Source organism: Zea mays, chromosome 6 (genome assembly GCF_902167145.1).
Source record: "Zea mays cultivar B73 chromosome 6, Zm-B73-REFERENCE-NAM-5.0, whole genome shotgun sequence".
NCBI lineage: Eukaryota > Viridiplantae > Streptophyta > Magnoliopsida > Poales > Poaceae > Zea > Zea mays.
Genome location: NC_050101.1, coordinates 46,106,370 through 46,133,125, shown reverse-complemented (window position 1 = coordinate 46,133,125; position 26,756 = coordinate 46,106,370). Strand labels below are relative to the sequence as shown.

The following is a 26,756-nucleotide window of genomic DNA, read 5'->3' as shown; positions in this document are numbered from 1 at the left end:
GACGGTGTCGACGACTGTAGCAAAATGGTTCGTGCCGATCGCACGAGGGACAGTGGACAAGGTTTACAGGTTCGGGCCGCTTAGAGATGCGTAACACCCTACGTCCTGGTGAGTATGCTTGGTGAATGTGGTTACAAGAGTACTCTCTGGATTGAGAATACAGGGAGTTGATGTGGGTGGCTGAGTAGTTGGGTCCCTCGTTCTGAAGGGGTGCCCCCTAGGCCTTATATACTCGACCGTGGGGCAATACACGTGGATATGATAACAATAAGTAACTAAAAGATAGTGAACCTCTCGAGTTTATCCTGCGTGATCCTCGCCGACTTATCCTCGCACGGCTCCGCTGCATGGGGGCTCCCGCGCGGGAAAATCGGGTCTCTGTTGCGATCATTCGCTCGACGATGTGGGCCGTTCGGGTTTGCACCAATCCAGCCTCATGTCGTTCTCCCTTGCTGGTTGTTCCACCCCAGGCCCACGAAAGAATGACCTTACGAGTTATTGGGCCCTTGGGCCTTTCGTGAGGTCTTTTACTCCTTTAGTGGACCTAGGGGATATCTATCCCCCACAGATACACTAGGCGCTTCTATAAGCATGCATGGCCAATTATTAAAGGGGATTTCATGGTGAAAGGGAATTAGGCTTACACCCATTTCCTAATTGATTTTGGTGGTTGAATTGCCCAACACAAATAATTGAACTAACTAGTTTGCTCTAGTGTATAAGTTATACAGGTGCTAAAGGTTCACACTTAGCCAATAAAAAGACCAAGAATTGGGTTCAACAAAAGAGCAAAAGGGATAACCGAAGGCAGCCCTGGTCTGCACCACCGGACAGTGTCCAGTGCACCACCGGACAATGTCCGGTGCACCAAGGGACTTCACGCTGAACTCTTCACCTTCGGGAAAATCCAGAGGTGCTCCGCTATAATTCACCGGACAGTGTCCGGTGCCCCAGAGGAGAGCAACTCTGGAACTCGCCAGCTTCGGGAATTCGCTCCGCTATAATTCACCGGACATGTCCGGTGTACACCGGACTGTCCGATGAGCCAGCGGAGCAACGACTACTTCGCGCCAACGGTCACCTGTAGAAGCATTAAATGCGCGCCAGAGCGCGCAGAAGTCAGGCACGCGCGAAGTGGCGCACCGGACATTCTACAGTACATGTCCGGTGTACCACCGGACATCCAGGCGGGCCCAGCAGTCAGAGCTCCAACGGTCGGAACCCAACGACCTGGTGACGTGGCTGGCGCACCGGACACTGTCCGGTGTGCACCGGACTGTCCGGTGCACCATGCGACAGACAGCCTCCACCAAACGGCTAGTTTGGTGGTTGGGGCTATAAATACCCCCAACCACCCCACATTCAAGTCATCCAAGTTTTCAACCTTCCAACCAACCACTTACAAGAGCTAGGCATTCAATACAAGACACACCCAAGTGATCAAATCCTCTCCCAAATCCACAAAAGCATTAGTGACTAGTGAGAGTGATTTGTCGTGTTCTTTTGAGCTCTTGCACTTGGATCGCTTTCTTCTCTCTCATTCTTTCTTGTGATCAATACTCAATTGTAACCAAGGAAAGAGACACCAATTGTGTGGTGGTCCTTGCGGGGAAATTTTGTTCCCGGTTGATTTGAGAAGAGAAAGCTCACTCGGTAAAACAAATCCTTGTTCCCGTTTGAGAGAGGGAAAGGGTTGAAAAAGACCCGGCCTTTGTGGCCTCCTCAACGAGGAGTAGGTTTGCAAAGAACCGAACCTCGGTAAAACAAATCCTTGTGTCTCACTTCCTTATGTCGCTTGTGATTTGTTTTTGCGCCCTCTCTCGGACTTGATTATATTTCTAACGCTAACCCGACTTATAGTTGTGATTAATTTTGTGAATTCCAGTTTCGCCCTATTCACCCCCCCTCTAGGCGACTTTCAATTGGTATCAAAGCCCGGTGCTTCATTAGAGCCTAACCGCTCGAAGTGATGTCGGGAGAACACGCCAAGAAGGAGATGGAGACCGGCGAAAAGCCCACTACAAGCCACGGGAAGGCTTCATCGGAAGAGTCTCGCAAAAAGGGGAAGGGAAAGGAGAAGAAAGCCTCTTCCCACAAGTCGCATCGGAGTGGGGACAAGAAAAAGAAGATGAGGAAGGTGGTCTACTACGATACCGACACATCATCACCATCTACCTCCGGCTCTGACGCGCCCTCCATAACTTCTAAACGCCATGAGCGCAAGAAGTTTAGTAAGATTCCCTTACACTACCCTCGCACCTCTAGACATACTCCATTGCTTTCTGTTCCATTAGGCAAACCGCCAACCTTTGACGGTGAAGATTATGCTAGGTGGAGTGATTTAATGAAATTTCATCTAACCTCACTCCACAAAAGTATATGGAATGTTGTTGAGTTTGGAGCACAGGTACCATCCATCGGGGATGAGGATTATGATGAGGACGAGGTGGCCCAAATCGAGCACTTCAACTCCCAAGCCACAACCATACTCCTCGCTTCTCTAAGTAGGGAGGAGTACAACAAGGTGCAAGGATTAAAGAGCGCCAAGGAAGTTTGGGACATGCTCAAGACCGCGCACGAGGGTGATGAACTAACCAAGATCACCAAGCGGGAAACGATCGAGGGGGAGCTTGGTCGCTTCCGTCTTCGCCAAGGGGAGAAGCCTCAAGACATGTACAACCGGCTCAAAACCTTGGTGAATCAAGTGCGCAACCTCGGGAGCAAGAAATGGGATGACCACGAGGTGGTTAAGGTTATTTTAAGATCACTTATTTTCCTTAACCCTACTCAAGTACAATTAATTCGTGGCAATCCAAGATATACACTAATGACTCCCGAGGAAGTAATCGGGAATTTCGTGAGCTTTGAATTTATGATCAAGGGCTCACGGAAGATCAACGAGCTTGACGATCCTTCCACGTCCGAAGCTCAACCGGTCGCATTTAAGGCGACGGAGGAGAAGAAGGAGGAGTCTACACCAAGTAGACAACCAATCGACGCCTCCAAGCTCGACAATGAGGAAATGGCGCTCGTCATCAAGAGCTTTCGCCAAATCCTCAAACAAAGGAGGGGGAAGGACTACAAACCCCGCTCCAAGAAAGTGTGCTACAAATGTGGTAAGCCCGGTCATTTTATTGCAAAATGTCCTATATCTAGTGACAGTGACAGGGGCGACGACAAGAAGGGGAGAAGAAAGGAGAAGAAGAGGTACTACAAGAAGAAGGGCGGCGATGCCCATGTTTATCGCGAGTGGGACTCCGACGAAAGCTCTAGCGACTCCTCCTCCGACGAGGACGCCGCCAACATCGCCGTCACCAAGGGACTTCTCTTCCCCAACGTCGGCCACAAGTGCCTCATGGCAAAGGACGACAAAAAGAAGAAGGTTAAATCTAAATCCTCCACTAGATATGAGTCCTCTAGTGATGATAATGCTAGTGATGAGGAAGACAATTTGCGTACTCTTTTTGCCAACTTAAACATGCAACAAAAAGAGAAATTAAATGAATTAATTAGTGCCATCAATGAGAAGGATGATCTCTTGGACTCCCAAGAGGACTTCCTAATCAAGGAAAACAAAAAGCATGTTAAAGTCAAAAATGCTTACGCTCTAGAAGTTGAAAAAAGTGAAAATTATCTAGTGAGCTAAGCACTTGCCATGAGACTATAGACAACCTTAGAAATGAGAATTCTAATTTGTTAGCTAAGGTTGATTCTATTGCTTGTAATGTTTCAATTCCCAATCTTAGAAATGATAATGATGATTTGCTTGCTAAGATTGAAGAATTAAACATGTCTCTTGCTAGCCTTAGGATTGAAAATGAAAAATTGTTTGCTAGAGATGTTGATATTAATGCTATTCATGATCACATGGCTTTAATTAAACAACAAAATGATCATATAGCAAAGTTAGATGCTAAAATTACCGAGCATGAACTTGAAAATGAAAAATTTAAATTTGCTCGTAGTATGCTTTATAGTGGGAGACGCCCTGGCATTAAGGATGACATTGGCTTCCAAAAGGGGGACAATGTCAAACTTAATGCCCCTCCTAAGAAATTGTCTAATTTTGTTAAGGGCAAGGCTCCCATGCCTCAAGATAACGAGGGTTACATTTTGTACCCTGTCGGTTACCCTGAGAGCAAAATTAGGAGAATTCACTCTAGGAAGTCTCACTCTGGCCCTAACCATGCATTTATGTATAAGGGTGAGACATCTAGCTCTAGGCAACCAACCCGTGCTAAGTTGCCTAAGAAGAAAACTCCTAGTGCATCAAATGATCATGACATTTCATTTAAAACGTTTGATGCTTCTTATGTGTTAACTAACAAATCCGGCAAGGTAGTTGCCAAATATGTTGGGGGCAAGCACAAGGGGTCAAAGACTTGTGTTTGGGTACCCAAAGTTCTTGTTTCTAATGCCAAAGGACCCAAAACCATTTGGGTACCTAAAGTCAAGAACTAAACATGTTTTGTAGGTTTATGCATCCGGGGGCTCAAGCTGGGTAATCGACAGCGGGTGCACAAACCACATGACAGGGGAGAAGAAGATGTTCTCCTCCTATGAGAAAAACCAAGATCCCCAACGAGCTATCACATTCGGGGATGGAAATCAAGGTTTGGTTAAAGGATTGGGTAAAATTGCTATATCACCTGACCATTCTATTTCCAATGTTTTTCTTGTAGATTCATTAGATTACAATTTGCTTTCCGTTTCTCAATTATGCAAAATGGGCTACAACTGTTTATTCACTGATGTAGGTGTCACTGTCTTTAGAAGAAGTGATGATTCAATAGCATTTAAGGGAGTGTTAGAGGGTCAGCTATACTTAGTAAATTTTGATAGAGCTGAACTCGACACTTGCTTAATTGCTAAGACTAACATGGGCTGGCTCTGGCATCGCCGACTAGCACATGTTGGGATGAAGAATCTTCATAAGCTTCTAAAGGGAGAGCACATTTTAGGATTAACAAATGTTCATTTTGAGAAAGACAGAATTTGTAGCGCATGCCAAGCAGGGAAGCAAGTTGGTGCCCATCATCCACACAAGAATATCATGACTACTGACAGGCCACTGGAACTCCTACACATGGATCTATTCGGCCCGATAGCTTATATAAGCATCGGCGGGAGTAAGTACTGCCTAGTTATTGTGGATGATTATTCTCGCTTCACTTGGGTATTCTTTTTGCAGGAAAAATCTCATACCCAAGAAACCTTAAAGGGATTCTTGAGACGGGCTCAAAACGAGTTCGGCTTAAGGATCAAGAAAATTAGAAGCGACAACGGGACGGAGTTCAAGAACTCACAAATTGAAGGTTTCCTTGAGGAGGAGGGCATCAAGCATGAGTTCTCTTCTCCCTACACGCCACAACAAAATGGTGTAGTGGAGAGGAAGAATAGAACTCTATTGGACATGGCAAGAACCATGCTTGATGAGTACAAGACTTCGGATCAGTTTTGGGCCGAGGCGGTCAACACTGCCTGCTACGCCATCAACCGGTTATATCTACACCGAATCCTCAAGAAGACATCATATGAACTCCTAACCGATAAAAAGCCAAACATTTCATATTTTAGAGTCTTTGGTAGCAAATGCTTTATTCTTGTTAAAAGAGGTAGAAAATCTAAATTTGCTCCTAAGACTGTAGAAGGCTTTTTACTAGGATATGATTCAAACACAAGGGCATATAGAGTCTTTAACAAGTCCTCTGGACTAGTTGAAGTTTCTTGTGACGTTGTGTTTGATGAGACTAACGGTTCTCAAGTAGAGCAAGTTGATCTTGATGAGATAGGTGATGAAGAGGCTCCGTGCATCGCGCTAAGAAACATGTCCATTGGGGATGTGTGTCCTAAGGAATCCGAAGAGCCTCCAAATGCACAAGATCAACCATCCTCCTTCACGCAAGCATCTCCACCGACTCAAAATGAGGATGAGGCTCAAATTGATGAAGTAGAAGATCAAAGAGATGAGCCACCTCAAGATGACGGCAATGATCAAGGGGGAGATGCAAATGATCAAGACAAGGAGGATGATGAACCAAGGCCGCCACACCCAAGAGTCCACCAAGCAATTCAACGAGATCACCTCGTCGACACCATCCTCGGCGACATTCATAAGGGGGTAACCACTAGATCTCGTGTTGCACATTTTTGTGAACATTACTCTTTTGTTTCCTCTATTGAGCCACACAAGGTAGAGGAAGCACTACAAGATTCGGATTGGGTGGTGGCGATGCAAGAGGAGCTCAACAACTTCACTAGGAATGAGGTATGACATTTAGTTCCACATCCTAACCAAAATGTTGTAGGAACCAAGTGGGTCTTCCGCAACAAGCAAGATGAGCATGGTGTGGTGACAAGGAACAAAGCCCGACTTGTGGCCAAGGGATATTCACAAGTCGAAGGTTTGGATTTCGGTGAAACCTATGCACCCGTAGCTAGGCTTGAGTCAATTCGTATATTATTGGCCTATGCTACTTACCATGGCTTCAAGCTTTATCAAATGGACGTGAAGAGTGCCTTCCTCAATGGACCAATCAAGGAAGAGGTCTATGTTGAGCAACCTCCCGGCTTTGAAGATAGTGAGTACCCTAACCATGTGTATAAACTCTCTAAGGCGCTTTATGGGCTCAAGCAAGCCCCAAGAGCATGGTATGAATGCCTTAGAGATTTCCTTATCACTAATGGATTCAAAGTCGGAAAAGCCGATCCTACTCTATTCACTAAAACTCTTGAAAATGACTTGTTTGTATGCCAAATTTATGTTGATGATATTATATTTGGGTCTACTAACGAGTCTACATGTGAAGAATTTAGTAGGATCATGACACAAAAGTTCGAGATGTCTATGATGGGGGAGTTGAAGTACTTCTTAGGATTTCAAGTGAAGCAACTCCAAGAGGGCACCTTCCTGAGCCAAACGAAGTATACTCAAGATATTCTAAGCAAGTTTGGGATGAAGGATGCCAAACCCATCAAGACACCCATGGGAACCAATGGGCATCTCGACCTCGACGAAGGAGGTAAATCCGTCGATCAAAAGGTATACCGGTCGATGATAGGATCTTTACTCTATTTATGTGCATCTCGACCGGATATTATGCTTTCCGTATGCATGTGTGCAAGATTCCAAGCCGACCCTAAGGAAGCTCACCTTACGGCCGTGAAACGAATTTTGAGATATTTAGTTTATACTCCTAAGTTTGGGCTTTGGTATCCTAGGGGATCCACTTTTGATTTGATTGGTTATTCGGATGCCTATTGGGCAGGGTGTAAGATTAATAGAAAGAGCACATCGGGGACTTGCCAGTTCTTGGGAAGATCCTTGGTGTCTTGGGCTTCAAAGAAGCAAAATTCCGTAGCTCTTTCTACCGCCGAAGCCGAGTACATTGCCGCAGGCCATTGTTGCGCGCAACTACTTTGGATGAGGCAAACCCTTAGGGACTATGGTTACAAATTAACCAAAGTTCCTCTTCTATGTGATAATGAGAGTGCAATCCGCATGGCGGATAATCCCGTTGAACATAGCCGCACTAAACACATAGCCATTCGGTATCACTTTTTAAGGGATCACCAACAAAAGGGAGATATCGAGATTTCATATATTAACACTAAAGATCAATTAGCCGATATCTTTACCAAGCCACTAGATGAACAAACTTTTAACAAACTTAGGCATGAGCTAAATATTCTTGATTCTAGGAACTTCTTTTGATATATTGCATGCATATCTCATAAATATACCTTTGATCATGTCTCTTTTATATATGCTATGACTAATGTGTTTTCAAGTCTATTTCAAACCAAGTCATAGGTGTATTGAAAGGGAATTGGAGTCTTCGGCGAAAACAAAGGCTTCCACTCCGTAACTCATCCTTCGTCGTCGCTCCGAGCCACTCTCCATCTTTGGGAGAAAAGGACTCCGTCTTTGGTATAATCTTCACTCATTTATTTATGGCCAAAGGGGGAGAAAGTAATTCTAAGGGCTCTAATGACTCCGTTTTTGGCGATTCATGCCAAAGGGGGAGAAAATATTAGCCCAAAGCAAAAGGACCGCACCACCACCTAACTTTAAAATGATTTTCAATTGGAAATTTCAAATTGGTATCCTGTTATGTTCAAAAATGGGGAGAAAGTAGTATTTCAAAATTAATATATCAAAACCCTCTTGAACACTAAGAGGAGATTTCATTTAGGGGGGGTTTTGTTTTAGTGAAAGGAAAAGCATTTGAAACAAGGGGAGAATATTTCAAATCTTGAAAATGCTTCGCTAAATCTTATTCATTTTACCTATGACTATTTGCAAAAGAACTTTGAAAAGGATTTACACAAGAATATGCAAAAACAAAACATGTGGTGCAAGCGTGGTCCAAAATGTTAAAAATGAAGAAACAATCCATGCATATCTTATAAGTATTTATATTGGCTCAATTCCAAGTAACCTTTGCACTTACATTATGCAAACTAGTTCAATTATACATTTCTATACTTGCTTTGGTTTGTGTTGGCATCAATCACCAAAAAAGGGGAGATTGAAAGGGAATTAGGCTTACACCCATTTCCTAATTGATTTTGGTGGTTGAATTGCCCAACACAAATAATTGAACTAACTAGTTTGCTCTAGTGTATAAGTTATACAGGTGCTAAAGGTTCACACTTAGCCAATAAAAAGACCAAGAATTGGGTTCAACAAAAGAGCAAAAGGGATAACCGAAGGCAGCCCTGGTCTGGCGCACCGGACAATGTCCGGTGCACCAAGGGACTTCACGCTGAACTCTTCACCTTCGGGAAAATCCAGAGGTGCTCCGCTATAATTCACCGGACTGTCCGGTGTACACCGGACAGTGTCCGGTGCCCCAGAGGAGAGCAACTCTAGAACTCGCCAGCTTCGGGAATTCGCTCCGCTATAATTCACCGGACATGTCCGGTGTACACCGGACTGTCCGGTGAGCCAGCGGAGCAACGACTACTTCGCGCCAACGGTCACCTGCAGAAGCATTAAATGCGCGCCAGAGCGCGCAGAAGTCAGGCACGCGCGAAGTGGCGCACCGGACATTCTACAGTACATGTCCGGTGTGCCACCGGACATCCAGGCGGGCCCAGCAGTCAGAGCTCCAACGGTCGGAACCCAACGACCTGGTGACGTGGCTGGCGCACCGGACTGTCCGGTGCACCATGCGACAGACAACCTCCACCAAACGGCTAGTTTGGTGGTTGGGGCTATAAATACCCCCAACCACCCCACATTCAAGTCATCCGAGTTTTCAACCTTCCAACCACTTATAAGAGCTAGGCATTCAATACAAGACACACCCAAGTGATCAAATCCTCTCCCAATTCCACAAAAGCATTAGTGACTAGTGAGAGTGATTTGTCGTGTTCTTTTGAGCTCTTGCACTTGGATCGCTTTCTTCTCTCTCATTCTTTCTTGTGATCAATACTCAATTGTAACCAAGGCAAGAGACACCAATTGTGTGGTGGTCCTTGCGGGGAAATTTTGTTCCCGGATGATTTGAGAAGAGAAAGCTCACTCGGTCCGAGGGACCGTTTGAGAGAGGGAAAGGGTTGAAAAAGACCCGGCCTTTGTGGCCTCCTCAACGGGGAGTAGGTTTGCAAAGAACCGAACCTTGGTAAAACAAATCCTTGTGTCTCACTTCCTTATTTCGCTTGTGATTTGTTTTTGCGCCCTCTCTCGGACTTGATTATATTTCTAACGCTAACCCGACTTGTAGTTGTGATTAATTTTGTGAATTTCAGTTTCGCCCTATTCACCCCCCCTCTAGGCGACTTTCACATGGCAGCTATGGGGAGGATTCTGTTGGGTGATGTTTCGAATTTGCACCTTCTTAACTCAGCTTTGGTGACTTTACTTCCTAAGAAATCTGATGCTGCAGAGATAAAAGATTTTAGTCCTATCAGCCTTATTCATAGTTTTGCTAAAATTGTTACCAAGTTAATGGCAAACCGGCTTGCTCCCACGCTTCCTGAGCTGATATCCCCTAACCAGAGTGCTTTTGTAAAAGGGAGAAGCATACAAGACAACTTTATTATGGTGCAACAAACAGCCAGAGCAATCCACAAACAAAAAATTTCCAAAGTGCTTCTCAAACTGGATATTGGCAAGGCATTTGATTCTGTTTCTTGGCCATTTCTGCTGGAAGTTCTTGGGCATCTTGGTTTCGGTCCAGTATGGTGCAATCTTATCTCCAATTTATTGTGCTCATCCTCGACTAGGGTGCTGGTGAATGGAGAACCTGGAAGCTCATTTGCCACCAAAGAGGATTAAGGCAAGGGGATCCTTTATCTCCTATGCTGTTCATCTTAGTTATGGATGTTTTGAATTCACTTTTCTCGCGGGCTAGCGATATGGGCCTGCTGCAGCCTCTCTTGAGAAACAGAAATGGGCAAAGAGTCTCCCTGTATGCAGATGATGTAGTGCTATTCATGCAGCCAAGAGAGGAGGAAGTGTTTATGGTGAAAGAAATCCTTAGAATTTTTGGAGAAGCTTCGGGATTGGTCATGAACTTGAGCAAGTGCAGTATGACTCCTATTCAGTGTGACGATCCAGAGCTTGTGGAGATTAGGAGCATTTTTCCTTGCAAGGTTATGCCTTTTCCCTGTAAGTATTTGGGTTTGCCTCTGTCAATTAGGAAACTCCCGAGATCCTCTTTCAATGAGCTCATTGATAAAATTTCTGACAAGCTTCCGGGATGGAAGGCTGCTATTATTAGCCCGGCTAGGAGAGCTACTTTGATTAAGTCGGTTCTCACTGCAATCCCTATTTATCATTTGATTGCCCTTAACTGCCCCAAATGGGTAATTAGAGCTATTGACAAGATTCGCAGGGGGTTTTTATGGAAAGGAAGGACAAATGTTAGAGGAGGCCATTGTGTTGTTGGTTGGTCCAAGGTTTGCAGGCCTATCAGTAGGGGGCCCTCGGAATCCACAATTTGGAGGTGCTAGGCTGGTCTCTGAATATGCGTTGGATGTGGCTTAAAAAGACCCAGCCTGAACGGCCATGGTCAGATTTTGACGTTCAGGTGCATCCAAATGCAGCAACATTTTTCTCAGTCTCTGTTTGCTCTATTGTGGGAGATGGCCTGAATACGTTGTTTTGGACTGATAAATGGTTACATGGGAAATCTGTGGGTGAGCTTGCTCCAGCTCTCCTGAGTCGCATCCCCATGAAAATTCAGAAGAGCAGAACTGTGTACGAGGCTTTGCTGAATAATAGATGGGTGTCGGACCTTACTGGCAGTTTGCCGGCTGATGTGCTTATGGGTTTCTTTTGTATATGGGACGTCACTCGGGGAATTCATTTGCAACCTGGAATTTCAGATCAGCATAGATGGCTGCCAATGGCCAATGGGCAGTATTCATCTAAGTCAGCTTATGATCGTTTCTTCGCTGGTTCCGTTTATTTTGAACCGTCCGAGCGAATTTGGAGGACATGGGCACCTCAGAAATGCAAATTCTTTACTTGGCTAGCATCCTTTAACAAATGTTGGACCGCGGATAGACTGGCTCGTAGGGGATTGGACCATCCTGACAAATGTCTTCTTTGTGATCAGCAAGAGGAAACAGCACAACACATTCTGGTGGCTTGCGTTTTTGCTAGAGACATTTGGGCCTAGATTTTGAACAAGGTGGGACTGCTGCCTTTGGATCCAGAAATAACAGATGTGGTTTTCCAAGATTGGTGGAGGAAGGCCGAGCAGAAAGTGCCAAACAGTAAAAGAAAGGGGTTTAATTCCCTAGTTATATTGGTGTCTTGGTGGTTGTGGAAACAAAGGAATGCTTGCGTGTTTGATGGGGTATCCCCGAGTATCCGCAGCATGTTGCAAGAGATTCATGAGGATGTTAAGCTTTGGGGAATGGCAGGAGCAAAAGATATTAGACAATTGTGGCCTTAATTTAGATGGGGGGGTTGTCCCCCCCTTGTTTCTAGTTTCTTTTATTTTGGTTCTTTCTTTTTTTCTTTTTGTCCCCCTCTTCTCGTTTGCTGCCTTCTCGGGCACTTTGTTTTCCTAGCCCACTTGGGACCTTTTTTCCTCTTAATATAATGACGCGTAGTTCTCCTGCGTGTTCGAGAAAATAAGAAACATCTGCAATGTAAATTTGATTAGCAAGTAACCAATTTCGTGTAGGGACTAGGATGTGCCAATTTTTTTGTTTGTAGCGATCAAAATCAAACCCCACAGTAGCAGGGCTTAATAGTAAGTACGACAAGTTGCTAGATAATCTGATAGTACTACGAGGGCAGACGAAACGCTGAAACCGACAGAACAGGACGACCGAGCCGAAGAGCAGATCAAAATCCAACGGAGCGTGTTGTCTTTAACTTCCATCAAGCTAACGTGTGCCAAACTGTAGAATAATAGAAACCCTAACCCACTCGGGGCTTGTTCGATTCTACCCCAATCCATATGGATCGAGGGGGATTGAAAGGGTTTCAATCCCTACCAAGTCAAAATCTTTTTCAAACCATAACAATCTCGTCCAATCCATATGAATTCAAAATAACCGAACAAGCCCTCAAGAGGTTGGGAGATTGATATATAGCCTGAGTTAGATGGGCCAAACCCATTACAATGAGGGCGAGAGAGTAAATACACAGGGGAGGACCGAAACCCTAATACCGACGTCATCCACGAGAGTAAATACACGAGGATTAGTCGGGACCTTGTGCAGTTTCGGATACCTCGGTAAAAATGCCGACGTCATCCATAAGAGTTTGCATCTCTACCTTTGCTCTTTAGCTTCCGCATTTACATTCAAGTACTTAAGATCATTTCTCTCTATTCCTAGTTAGATTTGTTAGAATGGTAACTTAGGTTGCAAAACTCCTTTTGCGGTAGAGATAGCAACACTTAGACAAAACCTAGTTTGCTTATTTGCATAGGTTTTGTTCTAGGGATTTATTTGTGTCCTAGTTTAGCAAAAGTTTTAGAAGTCCTAATTCACCCCCTCTTAGTCGTCTATGTTCCTTTCATCTATGACTTAGAGTGTTTGAATGGACTCAAGGTACACATATCTAAGTCATAGAAGTGCCCAAGACACTGGTCAAAAGAAGACATGAAAGATGAGCCAAAGATAGAAAAACTCAAATTGTCATAAGCTGCATCGGACCTACAGTAACAAGTCTGGTGTGCCACCGGATCGAACATAGAGAGACCATGTTTTCGAGACTTTGGCTGGTGGGCACACCAGATCAGTCTGGTATGCCACAAGACTTGCCTCTGGGCCAGGCACATAGAGAGCTTGTTTTTTGTACTTTGCTAGCTAATGCACCAGACCAGGTCTAGTGTGCACCAAACGCACTGTGTTTCCAACGGTCGGTAGCAGAAGATCCAACAGTTGGCTGACGTGGTGGGTCGGATGTGCAACGGGACCAGTTCGGTGTGCAATGACAAGCTGACAACTTTACCACAATAGTCACTGATGGGACAAAGCCGCAGTGAGAGGTTCTGTCACCATTGGCCCGGTCCAGTGTGACCAATTTCTGAGCAGTTTTGTAGTGGACTTTGAGCGACTCTATGGGCCTTGGGAGCCTATTAATATGACCCTAACAAGTTGGTTTAACATCCAAGAGCCGAGATACAAAGCATACATGGTACAACAACACATCCAAACATCAAAGTGATCCAAGTGTCTCAAATTCAGTAGAGTGTGTAGCGATAGCCATCCTTTGAGTGATTTGCAAGTGAGAACTTGTGTTGAGCAACATTGTGGAGTATGTTTGTGATCTTTGAGCCTTGGACCTAAGCTTCTATTGAGATTATAAAGTGGGCAAGAGCCTCCTAGTTGTGGAGAGCCTTGTGGAGACTCCGTCTTACCATTGACTATATTGAATGGGAACTCAAGTTTGATCTTAGTGATCACTTAAATGAGGAAAGGGTTGAAAGAAACTGGATCCTTTGTGGACTCCTCAATGGAGACACATTTTATTTGTGAAACTGAACTTCGGTAAACAAATTGCCGCGTCTCTTTGTGCTTTCTTTGTGATTTTCTTTGTGTCCTTCCTCTCTAAGCTTATCCTTGCATTTCTCTCCATTCATATACAATTGTTGCTAAGTTTAATTTCTCACCAATATTTATTGGCAACATATCGCAAAAAATAAACTTGGATTTATTCCTGACCAACCCCACTTGTTCTAACACTTAGAATTAAATATCTTGGAAGAAGTTTATTGTTTTGAGTTAAAATTTCATGTTTCAACTATTCACCCCACTCGAGACAAATTTCAAAGGTTAATTCCATGCATTCCTAGTTTATATTAGGCTCATGAAAGTAATGTGTCTACTAAATAGCAAGCAAGTAGATGCCTCCTAATTGTATGGTACTATGATATTTGTAGATGGGCATGACAACTAGTAGGTATTCACACCCGATGGGATTTGGTTTCTTTGTGATTAAGGCTGATGTGGCCTGGATTGTATAGCTAGACAAATGGCCTAGTACATATAACATATGTAGGGTTTGGTTGGTTCACACTAGACTGGTGCAAAGGGATCACACTCTAGAATTGATTCATGTGCAAGAAGGCTTGCATTGGTGTGTAAATCCAGTTTTGTGTTCTGCATGCATATGAACAGAAACATTAGTTCATACTGTTAGGTGTTCGAAATTCAAGTAATTACTCTAGATGGTAAGGCCGTGGAAAGAAGACGACCAAAGACCTCCACGTCTAGTAGAATCACACGAAGTAGAACATGTACAACATCAATAGCCATCCCATACAGATCGATAAAAGACGAACAATGAGCCTTGCTTTCCTTAGTTGTAACTCTGCGGCTGACCACAGGATTACGACGGAAGAAACTTGCCTTGCAGGGACCTTCGCGGGACCTCCTCGGCAGACCGCGTCGTTGCAGCTATCGTCGACCGAATTCGCCAAGTCCTGTTCCGGATCCGATGGGGCGCTTCTCTGAACTCCATCGATGACACTTTGACTGGAAGGGGAGGAATGGGACGACAGTTAGAAACAAAATTTGGGAGCTGCATCTATGATCACTGATCTCTTTGATTGATGTCGGCCTTATCTTTTACGCAACCGGCAACCCCAATCGTGGCCCGCCCACCTAGCGAAGAAATATTCTGATTCCACAACATGCATACGAGAGTGACGGGTAAACTTCTAGCAGAGCATGGCATCGATCCATGGCAGCGATTCATTTTTTTTTTCTTTCTAGTAGGTGCTGCTATCTCTCGTCACTCTGCTGAGTGAGCATCATCAAGAGGAACAGCGAGCGTAACTGTAGAGTTTTTGGCCATAGTGCATTTTTAATATACATACATCTGATTATTTAATTAAACGTGGAAAAAAACTCTTAAGTCTACATTGAGGACTATTTTGTACAGATGGATTTAGTTATCAATAGCCGTGCTATTTTCATAGACGGTTTCTTAAGAAAACCATCAATAGCCGTTTGTGTAGAAATCCATGATTTCTAGTGTCGGTTTTCTTAAAAAACCGACAGTACAAAATATTTTTATCCTTAATTTTTGAGTTTTACAAACGATCTCGGATAATAAAACTATCAAAATAAAAATTGTAGACCTCGAAAAGTTATGAAACTTTATAGTTGACAACTTTTTTATTTAAAATCATCTTGTTAAATTTAAAATGCAAATTTTGCAAACGACATCGGATGAAAAAAGTATCAAAACAAAAGTTATATAACATCAAAAGTTGTTCAACTTTGTAGTTGACAACGTTTTTGTTTAAAAGTATTTATGGCCTCAAATAGTCAATTTATGCACAATTAGTTATAATATGTGGGCAATAGAGTTGTACTATAAGTACAAGTCATATCATAGGTAGAGTGGTAGGGGAGGCTTCACGTGAGTTTGAGGTTGTGGGTTTGATTTCTAGCTAAAAATGCTGGTGGGTGCTTTCTAAATTAAAATACATTTTTTGCTATTTTCTAGAAATTATTGGTACTGGGGTGCTGCGAATTGTGACTTTGATGGAGACGGGCGAGCGGGGGCTTCCCAAATTAAAATACATTTTTTGCTATTTTAAAAACTCTTTATGTTTTCTAAAAATTATTAGTACTAGCGATTTTATTATGTTGATCGTGAGTAGAAATTGATATCTACAGACGATTCTTAATTAATTGTATGTGAAAACTAATAATTTTACTGTGGGTTTGATAGCAGAGCATGGCATCGATCCATGGCAGCGATTCATTTTTTTTCTTTCTAGCAGGTGCTGCTATCTCTCGTCACTCTGCTGAGTGAGCATCATCAAGAGGAACAGCGAGCACAACTGCAGAGTTTTTGGCCATAGTGCATTTTTAATATGCATACATCTGACTATTAATTAAACGTGGAAAAAAAACTCTAAGTCTACAGTGAGGACTATTTCGTACACATGGATTTAGTTATCAATAGCCGTGCTATTTTTATAGACGGTTTCTTAAGAAAACCATCAATAGCTGTTTGTAGAAATCCATGATTCCTAGTGTCGGTTTCCTTAAAAAACCGCCACTACAAAACATTTTTATCATTAATTTTTGAGTTTTACAAACGATCTCGGATAATAAAACTACCAAAATAAAAGTTGCAGACCTCGAAAAGTTACGAAACTTTATAGTTGACAACTTTTTTTATTTGAAGTCATCTTGTTAAATTTAAAATGCAAATTTTGCAAACGACATCGGATGGAAAAAGTATCAAAGCAAAAGTTATAGAACATCAAAAGTTGTTCAACTTTGTAGTTGTCAACGTTTTTGTTTAAAAGTTTTTACGGCCTCAAATAGTCAATTTATGCTCAGTTAGTTATAGTACGTGGCCAATAAAGTTGTACTATAAGTATAAGTCATGTCATAGGTAGAGTGGTAGGGGAGGCTTAACATGAGTGTGAGGTTGTGGGTTTGATTTCTAGCTAAAAATGCTGGTGGGTGCTTTCCAAATTAAAATACATTTTTTGCTATTTTCTAGAAATTATTAGTATTGCGGTGCTGCGAATTGTGACTTTGATTGAGACGGTCGAGCGGGGGCTTCGCAAATTAAAATACATTTTTTACTATTTTAAAAACTCTTTATGTTTTCTAAAAATTATTAGTACTGACGATTTTATTATGTTGATCGCGAGTAGAAATTGATTTCTAAGACGATTCTCAATTAACTGTATGTGAAAACTAATAATTTTACTGTGGGTTTGATTCCTAGCTATTGCATAGCCATGAAAAATACTGCGACTTGCGACTTTGATGGAGATGGACAGACGGAGGCTTCCCGAATAAAAATACATTTTTTGCTATTTTAAAACTCAGTTTATGTTTTCTGAAAATTATTAGTGCTGGCGATTCTCAATTAATCGCTCGTGAAAGCTAATATTTTTATTGGCCCCTAGCGCTGTCAGTTATAAAAAACGCCAGTACAAAAACAATCATCTCTATAGAGCTTTTTTGTACTTCAATAATATTGATCTCCTCAATAAAGTTATAGAAAACACTGGTATCACAGTAGAATATGTCTTTATATATATAAAGACATATTCTAGACGTATATATAAGTTTTTTTATTTCGTGACATGTTTGAGCTGGCAAGCATTAGCCCTGCGTGCTTTAGGACTAGGTCTAGCCTCTCTTTTGGTATTTGAGCATGACATAACACAGCCTAAAATTATTTTGTGTCATGCTAGTTCAAAATAAGTTGGTCCGAAGCACGATGTACCTGAGCCGTGCATGCCGACCTAGCCCGGCCCGTCCAACTTTCAACACTACGCAGTGCATTGAGAAAATTACCTATAATTCATAATGGACAAAGTATCAAACTAATTAAAATGAAATCACTGCAGCAAAATTCCCTTTTTCACCTTTCCTCCTCCCTTTCCCTCAAAAGAAAAAAAAACCAAAAAGGTTCAGGGAAAGAGAGGCTCACGTCTCTCTATCCGTATTCCTACTCCCAAAGCAGGGCAGGTGGTGGGTGTGGTCCCTGGTTCGCCCGCATCCATCCTTTCCGTCCGCCGGCCGGCTCCCGTTCGCCCTCCACTCCGCCGCCCCCGCCTATTTATACCCATCCCCGCCCGCTGCCATCATCCTCATCACAGGCAACAAGGCACCACACCTCTTCTTCTTCTTCCTCCTCCTCCTAGCACAGCTAGCGCCTGCTCCCCTTCGCCTGTGATCATGTCTTGCAGCAGCGGCAAGTGCGACTGTGGCTCCAGCTGCTCCTGCGGCAGCTCATGCAACTGGTAATAACAGATACCTCACATGACGAGTACTACATGCTTTCATGACGATCGAGTAGACGCTTCCATGACGAGTATTACATCCGATCCTCATGCATGCAGCATGTCCCCTAACGTGGAGACCGCCGCCGCCAGCAGCATCAAGACCACGGTCCTCGCCGCGCCGACCACCAAGGCCAGCGCCGGCGGCTTCGAGGCGGCCACCGAGGGCGGCGGCTGCGACTGCAACACCTGCAACTGCGGCACCAGCTGCGGCTGCTCCTGCTGCAGCTGCAACTGAGCCGGTCAGGCGATGGCGCACGAGAGTCGAGAGGACGACGACGAGTCGTATAAATATAATAGCGGCGTCTAAATAAGATCCTGTCAACTGCACCCGCCATTATCGATCCATGGTCGCTCCTGGGGTTCATGTTCATCTGTAACGTGCTCGCGGTCATGTCCGTCTCGTGCCGGATTTAATATTTATATGCATGTATTTGTGTTTTTTCTGCGTTATTACATGTGCCGGTTTCTTGCGTGTCTTCTCTGCGCGCGTCTGTCTGATGCATGGATCCATATCAACTAGTTGGCTACTTAACAAGCTTCAGAAGAAGCCCATGCTGTTAATTTCAGCAATTCAGAGGTGAAGGCACAGCGACAGTGGAGGAGGCGGCATCGTGGCGGGCAGGGGCAGCTGCGAGCCTGCGACGGCGGTGGACTGGCAAGCTACGCGTTTGGACTACTTAAAATAAATCAACGGACCAAAATTGACTGCAAGGCCGGAGAAAAAAGAAAGGGAAAAAAATATCGAAGCTCAGAGGTGCTCGTATCATATCTGAAAAGATGACAGGATGTGACCCATAAACGTCACGGAGCTTTTTCATCATGGTTTCGACCGAATTTTGGGGGGTGAGAGAGGCTCGAACTCTCGACCTCAGGATCACTCACAGCTATGAGACCTACGCGCTAGCCAACTGCGCCACCACCCCATTCTAACAGCTGTGCAGATGAATTGCATCAAAAACAACGTTGTCACAATGTTGATACGGAGTAATAAACAACATTGGAAGTAGGGCTGGACAAAATGCTCGTGGCTCGCTGGCTCGCTCGTTTCATGGTCAGCTCGGCTCGGCTCGGATCGGCTCGTTTGAATTTTGTCACGAGCTGAGCTGACATCCTAGCTCGGTTCGTTAACGAGCCAGCTCGCGAGCTAAACGAGCTACCATATTCCAGTAAAACGAAATTATATACATATCATTTACAGAATAATTGATGAGCATGTTATATATATGTAAGGTGTCTATGGCCTATGAATTAAACTAATGATTAATGAACTGTGCCTATGTGTTAATTTGGTCTATGAAATATAATTATGGGTTAAACTGATGAACATGTATGTGAATTGTGAATTAATGAGTGATGAATTATGCTAATTTGGTGTTATATTGACGTGGTTTGTGAAACTATGAGTATAATAATTATTTTTTTCTATTGTTAAATTAGTTTGAAATTAACTAAAAATAATTATTATATACATTTTATTTTTTTTCTGCTCTGGCTCACGAGCTAAACGAGCCAGCTCGAGCTCGTAAACGAGCCGAGCCGAGCTGACTCCGTGGCTCGTTACCTTAACGAGCCGAGCCGAGCTGGCTCGTTAGCTTAACGAGCCAGCTCGAACTCGGACGAGTCGAGCCGAGCTGGCTCGTTATCCACCCCTAATTGGAAGGGGACATGACGCCTGTTTATTTTTCTTTTAGATTATAGCCAATTTGCCGTACTTTGCACGATTTTTATATATCAGATATTTATTTAAATATAATTATTATTTATTTTTAAACACAAAGTTACGTGTGGTATAGTGGTTAGCTCCAAATTTCTAGAACATGGGGCGTGAGTTGAATTGTTCGCTCTACACTATTTTTTATATAATTATTGTTTACTATGTGAGTGCCCGTGCGTTGCGACGGAGACATATAATATCACAGTAACTTATATACAAAGGGGACACGCCCAAGTCTCTCTTCAAGTTGTTCACTGTAGGGTCATTTGTGTTTTTTAATTTTAGCTAAACATGAGATGTACGTGGTATGGCAGAACATAGAAATAGACTATGCGGGGAGGAGGAAATGGGAAAGGCAGAACAGGTTGTGCGGGGAGGAGGGAATGAGAAAGGCAGAACAGGGAGTGGGAATGGCAGAATACGAAATAGTAGAGATGTAACGTATATGTCTATACTTTGCTATGGAAATTGAAAAGAAAATTGCCAAAATCATGCAACAGTTTGTTGTACGTATGTGCCCGTAATTTGGATGCAAAATCAAATCAATTAATAGGTTAACTTGTGTTATCGACAGTGGAGAATCAAAAGACAAATTAACAGCAAATCTTTCGGCTTCTAATAGCAAAAGCGTCAGGAATAAGCCAACCAAATCTCTTGAACTCATTTTCAAGATCAGCCTTAGTAACAGATGATGGCACGTTGCCAACATAAACAAATTTGCTCTCTACTATATGAACATCAGTAAACAATTCATTAGAGAAATTTTGATGTTCAACACAGAGGACAGAACAACCTTCATCATCATGGGCAGCACCCTCACCAAAGACATCAGACCTCGATTTCTGGGTTCCCGTTGATGAAGCCATAACTGAATGATGGGTTTGGTTTGACTCTGTTGTAGGGTGAGAAGGCTAATCTGACTACATTTTGGATGCAGAAAATAGGTAGCCACATTTGGCCTGTGGCCATATAGTGGGATGCTAATCTCTATTTCGAAAAAAGGTATTTGAATCCGACACTGACACCTGAAATTGTAGCTCAACATCCCAAGCGCTCTAGGCAGTTTAGAGATTCCCTTGAAATATAGAATAAAAAATTTATTTTGAACATCATAACTCCTTTGACTCTGAAGAGTTGGGACTTCACCTTAGCAAGCTTGCTAACCTCCTCAAGGTGGTCCACGCAGTACATGAGTCTGCATGTGCTGTTTATGCTTTGAACCTTAATGGTAAAAACAAATAGATGTTAGTCAACAAAGTTAAGGGATATAAATGATTTATGAAATATTATATAAACTGACCAAAGGGGACACACCCAAGTCTCTCTTCAAGTTGTTCACTGTAGCAACTGTTGCTTTCTCGCCTCCATATTGTTCAATGAAGTCTTCATTAACTCTGTCACGAAAGCTATGTGATTTGTCTCCCAGCTGATTCAACAACACCTACACAATACACTGAAGAAAAGCTATCAAGTTGTACAACTAATCAGAATCAAAGTTATCAAGTTGTACAACTAATTAGGGTTATCAGTGCTTAACGATTAGTTGTGCATAACGCTTAGCTACGATTAGTCTAGATGATCGCTCCATGGCGACTAAGGTCAATTAGATGATTTGAAAACATTACTGGAAGGAGTAAAAGATTTAGTTCTCTGAAGAAGATCTCTAACCCAATGTGGGATACGAGAGATAAAAGGATCAAACCTTGCAAGTTTGACAACAGGGTCAGGCTGTAATGATTTAGGCTCATAGGCACACAACAAAGAACAAATAGTTTCTTTAAGCAATAACAAGATAGTGCTCGCAGCTAATCCAAGGTAAACTGAAACATAGGTGCATTCCCAAGAGGTCAGGGAAGGCCAGACGGTTTGTAACAACCAAAGGCAGAGGGATAAACAGTGCAATACTAAAACATTTTGTCTTTCCTCCTATGATGATACAAAGAAGAATGATCTACAATCAAAGACCAAAGTGGGATTTAAGCAACAAGGTTACAATATATAATGAATGTCAATCAACGGGAGTACTTTGAAATACCAAGATACATGTGATAAGAAAACACTTACAACTATATTATTTGGTTCCTTTGAAGAGCTTCCCAACTGTGTGATCTCCATTCTAGGATTTTAATGGCTACAAAAACCGATAAACCCATAGGCCATAAATAGGGAATCAATAGCACTCACGTTATTTTATTTCTGTAGACTCAGATGGAAAGCAAAGCAGCATGCAGTTTGTAACTATGTTCTCACTGGTGCATAGAAAAAGTAGAGTTCTTTGATAAACATCAGTGCAGCATTAACTTTTTATAAGTTGATAAAATATGGTCTACATATGTAAGTATGAACCAACAAAAAGAAGACCATGCACACCTTGTATCTATCCTAACAATAGTTTATAGGTTCATATATGACCATATAGGTAAGTACAAAAACCAAATATCCCTGTTACTCATAACAGAAACCTGATATCCTAACAACAGTTTATAGGTTCATATAGAATGTTATGCCATTTCAGAAACTTGGCAGGTTCAGAAAACGATGTGGGCACCTTTCACAAATTAAGTCCACGACATCTGAGTCCAGCTCATGTGATTGGCCAAAAATAGAAGGTCCAAGATTGAGATAAATCATCTGATGTCACTTTCCAAGACAAGCGAAAGTCACCAAAAATTCCCCTTTTGTAGAACGGAGAACACCGCTCATTGAGGTAACAACGGCCTGAAGTTTCCATACGTCCCGGTGGGATATGTGAAGATTAGAACCTGCTAATTCTAGCATATTTTTTTTTAAAAAAAATAAAGGTATCTTAATTTCTGTTGGATGAGATAGGCAGTGGATCTTTAATTCTTTAGTGACTAATAATGGTCGTAAGCAAACAGAATAATATGGCTTGCTTCATATATATTGTACTTCAAAAGGTATATAAAAATGATGGAGATTTCAAATTCTGACGGTTACCTTCAAAGCGAACATCTAGAACAGCGACGATCCGCTCAGGGCACGTTTGTATTCAGAACGAACATCCGCAAAAGCGTTGCTGACGAAGAGACTGTAGAGACCCATCCCAAATATCAACATGACCGTTCCAGCAAGATACACATCTGCAAAAGATTGTGCAATGCAACAGTGTACGTCAATGCAAAGCAGCAACAATGTTCTAGAGCGACAATGCCTCCTGCCCTCTTCCAATCCGCCATGAGCCTACGATGCCATTAGCGACCCGCCTCAACGTGTGGCGCACACAGCACCCCCCGCGACTGCCATACCTCATTTGTTGGCTGTGCTCCGCCGCTGCTTCTATAACCTCAGATCAAGAAACAAAACTATACAACTAAAATCATGGAACAACAAATATAGGTTTGCATAATAGAAAGAAAAGGTTGCCTTACTTCTGTGAATCAATAATGGACAGACGTGCTACTATAAGTTCATAGTATACTTCAATCAAGTCATATGCTTGCATGAACTTTTCTTCCCTTATGACATGTTCAACCTGTGGGAGAAATAAAACAGAGTCGGTAAGAAATAATGAGCTCTGTGCTGACATAGTACTATTAAGACATGTTACAACGGTTGTTTGTGCACATTTCATCTGAACTAAAACGATCTAGTCATGTTATATGGCTTGTAAGTTGGAGCCTAGCAGAGTTTACCTACCAGGACAGCAGTACCGGAAGAAAGTTGTGTACAACATTAAATACTTTTGCACATACGTTTGCAGAGACAGGCATGCAAGAGTAAATATGGAACAAGTATAATCAGCTGACATTGGTTCTACATAAACCAGGAAAGAAAATCACACACTTTGACACTTATATCTGCGAGAATCCAATGCCCCATGGAACATCAGCGTTGAACAAAGAAATACAGAAAACCAGATATTCAGAAGCACAAGCTCTCTTCCGCACAATAACCACCAGTGGACAAACTCAGGCTACAGTGTATGTGCTGGCGTGCACAGGGAAGGCACATGACGCGGAATAACCAGCACTAAAATATTATCAAGCAAGTCCCAATTATCAAAAGTCATTGCAGTCCACGGTTAGCAAGATGGCTACATGTCCAACAATCATAAACCACGACCTACCTAGGGGTCAGAGCATGCACATCCACCCCGAATTGCAGACAATTTGTCCATTTGCACGCATATAAACAAACACCTAGGCTGCAACGGGCAACTAAGTCGTACTCAGCTTGAGGCCAGAATGCTCTAGCTTTAGAAGCCAAGTCCACGCGACGCGTTATCGAATTCTACAACCACGAGGTCAACTGTGCTACCACGAATGGAATCCTGGGAGGCGCATCGAGTCAAATTCCGACCAATGGGCAGGGTGAAATGGCGAACAAGATGAACCATTAGGGAGGTAACCAGGTGGCGGGGAAGGCACGTACCCTGATGCGCGCGGTCATGTCCTGGTTGGCCTCGAGGAGCTGCGCGACCTCGTGACGCATCTGGTGTACCTGCACCTCCTTGCGATTCCGCAGCAGCTTGATCCGGGCCACCGCCATCCGCAGCGACGTCTTGTTGGGAAACCATCGTAGGAAGAAAAAAATAAAGCAGATGTTAGGTAGGTTGCCCCATCCTTCGGCATCCGTCCGCGAGCAGCAGAAATCGATCTCCACAGACCACTTGTAAGGCAATTGGCCAGAATTAGAAAGATAGCACTGATGAGATATAAAAGTCTGTAAGCATAAGAAATCGATCTCCACAGACCAAATTAATCTTTAATATATTAAACAAATTTTGGAGTGCAGCAATTGGCGGATTGGAAGAGGGCATATACAAAGAAGGGAAACTATCAGAATATAAGTATTATGCATAAAAACAAATTGTGAATGGAACCTTCGCTTTACCATTCCATGAATGTAATCTTGCAAGCATTCCAATTATCACATTCTCAGTTCCTAAGCATTAGTAGTAAGCAATAGAAGGACAGAGGAACACTAACCATTGTACCAGTAGATGTTATTGCAAAAAAACATTTCCATCTCACAAAAATATTAAAGGGAAAGTGAACGATCATGGTAAATACACAATGCTTTGTGTAAACAACTTCACTATCACTGTAGGAAATCTCGGACAGAGAACATACTATTACTGTGTGTCCCTGGTTCGCCCGGATCAACAGCTCGCCATCTTCCTCCAATAGACTAAACCTCTGCTTGTTATCCCGCCTGACTGCCTGCAAGCCAGCCAAAATGTCACAAGTTCTCTCATCAAACTGAATACTGCTCACAATTCACTGCAAATTTCATAATCCAAAGAAATCAACAGCACATTGATATTCCAAAAGGCGAGACTGCATCTTGACACTTCGATTCAGTGCCCCTATATGCCTTACTCATGCAAACAACGAACATTGGATTTGGATCTGGACCTCACCTGGGAAAACCATACACACCCAAAAAAACAATAGGGTTGGGAAAGCAAGAAATTCAGCGCATGCTTGTGTGAGGCGCGTATAACCGTTCTAGGGATCATGCAGTAGAACAATCATTCAGTAGTTTTAACATTTTATCAAACATAAGGGGCTCGAGAGCAGCAAGGGCAACGAGGTTTCACCGGAGTTTGTGACGTCGCGCAGGGGCTGCGCAGATCCGACAAGCGGCTGGGCATTCCATCGAGTAGGTAGCTTGCCGCAGGGGCTGGGCTTTTGCTGTCAGAAACAGGACGGAGGGGCTCGGCGCTGAGGATAGAGGAGCAGGGGGCCGTGCCGCCGTGCGTCCTGGGCGCTAGCGCTAGACGTCCCTGGTTGGAGCTCGGTCGCCGGAGCTGGGGACGAAGGGAGCAATGGCTAGAAGCCTCAAACGATGTCGACTAATTTGCACTGGCATAAGATGATTAAGTAGCAAAATCTGAAGAGTAGTAGTGGCTCACCAGGAGAGGTGCCCAATCATACCAGACACCTTGGTGAAGTACTGGCCGAGGTGCACCAGGGTGAGGTCGAAGAACAGCATGAACCCGAGCAGGTGCCTGCACCCACAAGAGCATCTGTTTTAGGCTTCGGTAGCGATACGCAGGAAACCACACGAACAAAGAAATGTCGGCTCAGGAGATGAGGAGAGGCGAGTCGGCAGTGGATCCGTACATGAACATCCAGACGTTGATGGTCTCGTTGAGCCAGGAGGAGAGGACGAGGATGACTTTGAAGACGGGCCACTCGGTGTGGGTGCTGCGGGACACCGACCGCGCAGGCATGCGTGGCGGGGCGGGGCATGCTACGGCCGAGGCCCTCCGCACCGCTACGACGTCCGAGCTCGACCCTTGTGTGCAAGTACCTCCAAGCCGGCGTCCTGGTGCGCTCGTGGGAGCGGCGCCACGACGTGACCCCCGCGGTACACAGGTTCATGGCATCGGAAGAAGAGACCGAGATCCGGCGGTGGGTCACGGCGCTCGGTGAGGCCGTTCGCGGTTCCGTGGCCGAGGGTGGTTCGTCCAGGCAGGACCTATAGGAGCTCGTTGCCGAAGATGGAGGAGGACCTCTTGCCGCTCCTAGATCCCATCGCGCCCGGAAGGGGGGAATGGGTGATCCCATCGCGGGGTCGTGGAGCGGGGTTGTGCAGGGGCGTGATGACGTGGCGAAGGTCATCATCGCAGCCACCGGACGGGGGAGAGGCCACAGGGGCGTGGGTCGGGGACGCCATGGGCCGCGCTTCGACGTCGAGAAAGGAGCTCCTCCGCCGTCATCCCTCCCGCTTGGACCCAAGTCGGTAGGTTTTCGGAGAGTTGAGGGCGACACAGGGGGCGGGGGCTGCGGGATGAACGGGGTCAGGCGGGGGCACGGAGGTTTCGGGAT

At 43.9% G+C, this 26,756-nt stretch overlaps 1 protein-coding gene, 1 long non-coding RNA gene and 1 other non-coding gene across 3 annotated transcripts; 1 reads left to right on the top strand and 2 right to left on the bottom strand.

Moving 5' to 3' along the window:
- The first annotated feature begins 18,046 nt into the window (after positions 1 to 18,046).
- LOC100280901 (metallothionein-like protein type 2) lies at positions 18,047 to 18,683 on the top strand. Its single transcript, NM_001158831.2, has 2 exons — positions 18,047 to 18,203; positions 18,303 to 18,683. Exons 1-2 carry the CDS (start codon positions 18,139 to 18,141, stop codon positions 18,478 to 18,480), a joined length of 243 nt encoding a protein of 80 aa, NP_001152303.2. The 5' UTR covers positions 18,047 to 18,138; the 3' UTR covers positions 18,481 to 18,683.
- A 401-nt stretch (positions 18,684 to 19,084) lies between these two features.
- Positions 19,085 to 19,168, bottom strand: TRNAM-CAU (transfer RNA methionine (anticodon CAU)). Its single transcript is given in 2 exon segments — positions 19,085 to 19,120; positions 19,131 to 19,168. It is a non-coding gene; the product is annotated as a tRNA-Met (tRNA).
- Positions 19,169 to 22,020: 2,852 nt separating this feature from the next.
- On the bottom strand, positions 22,021 to 24,869 carry LOC103629249 (uncharacterized). The gene is made up of 3 exons (XR_002262980.1): positions 24,352 to 24,869; positions 22,918 to 23,452; positions 22,021 to 22,090 (listed from the first exon to the last, which is right to left on the bottom strand). It is a non-coding gene; the product is annotated as an uncharacterized lncRNA (long non-coding RNA).
- Positions 24,870 to 26,756: the final 1,887 nt, after the last annotated feature.

Bases quoted from the DNA above. Each gene is read 5' to 3' on its own strand.
- LOC100280901 (NM_001158831.2), top strand. From the start codon at position 18,139: ATGTCTTGCAGCAGCGGCAAGTGCGACTGTGGCTCCAGCTGCTCCTGC. The intron at 18,204-18,302 runs GTAATAACAGAT...TCATGCATGCAG, and splicing joins TGCGGCAGCTCATGCAACTG to CATGTCCCCTAACGTGGAGA.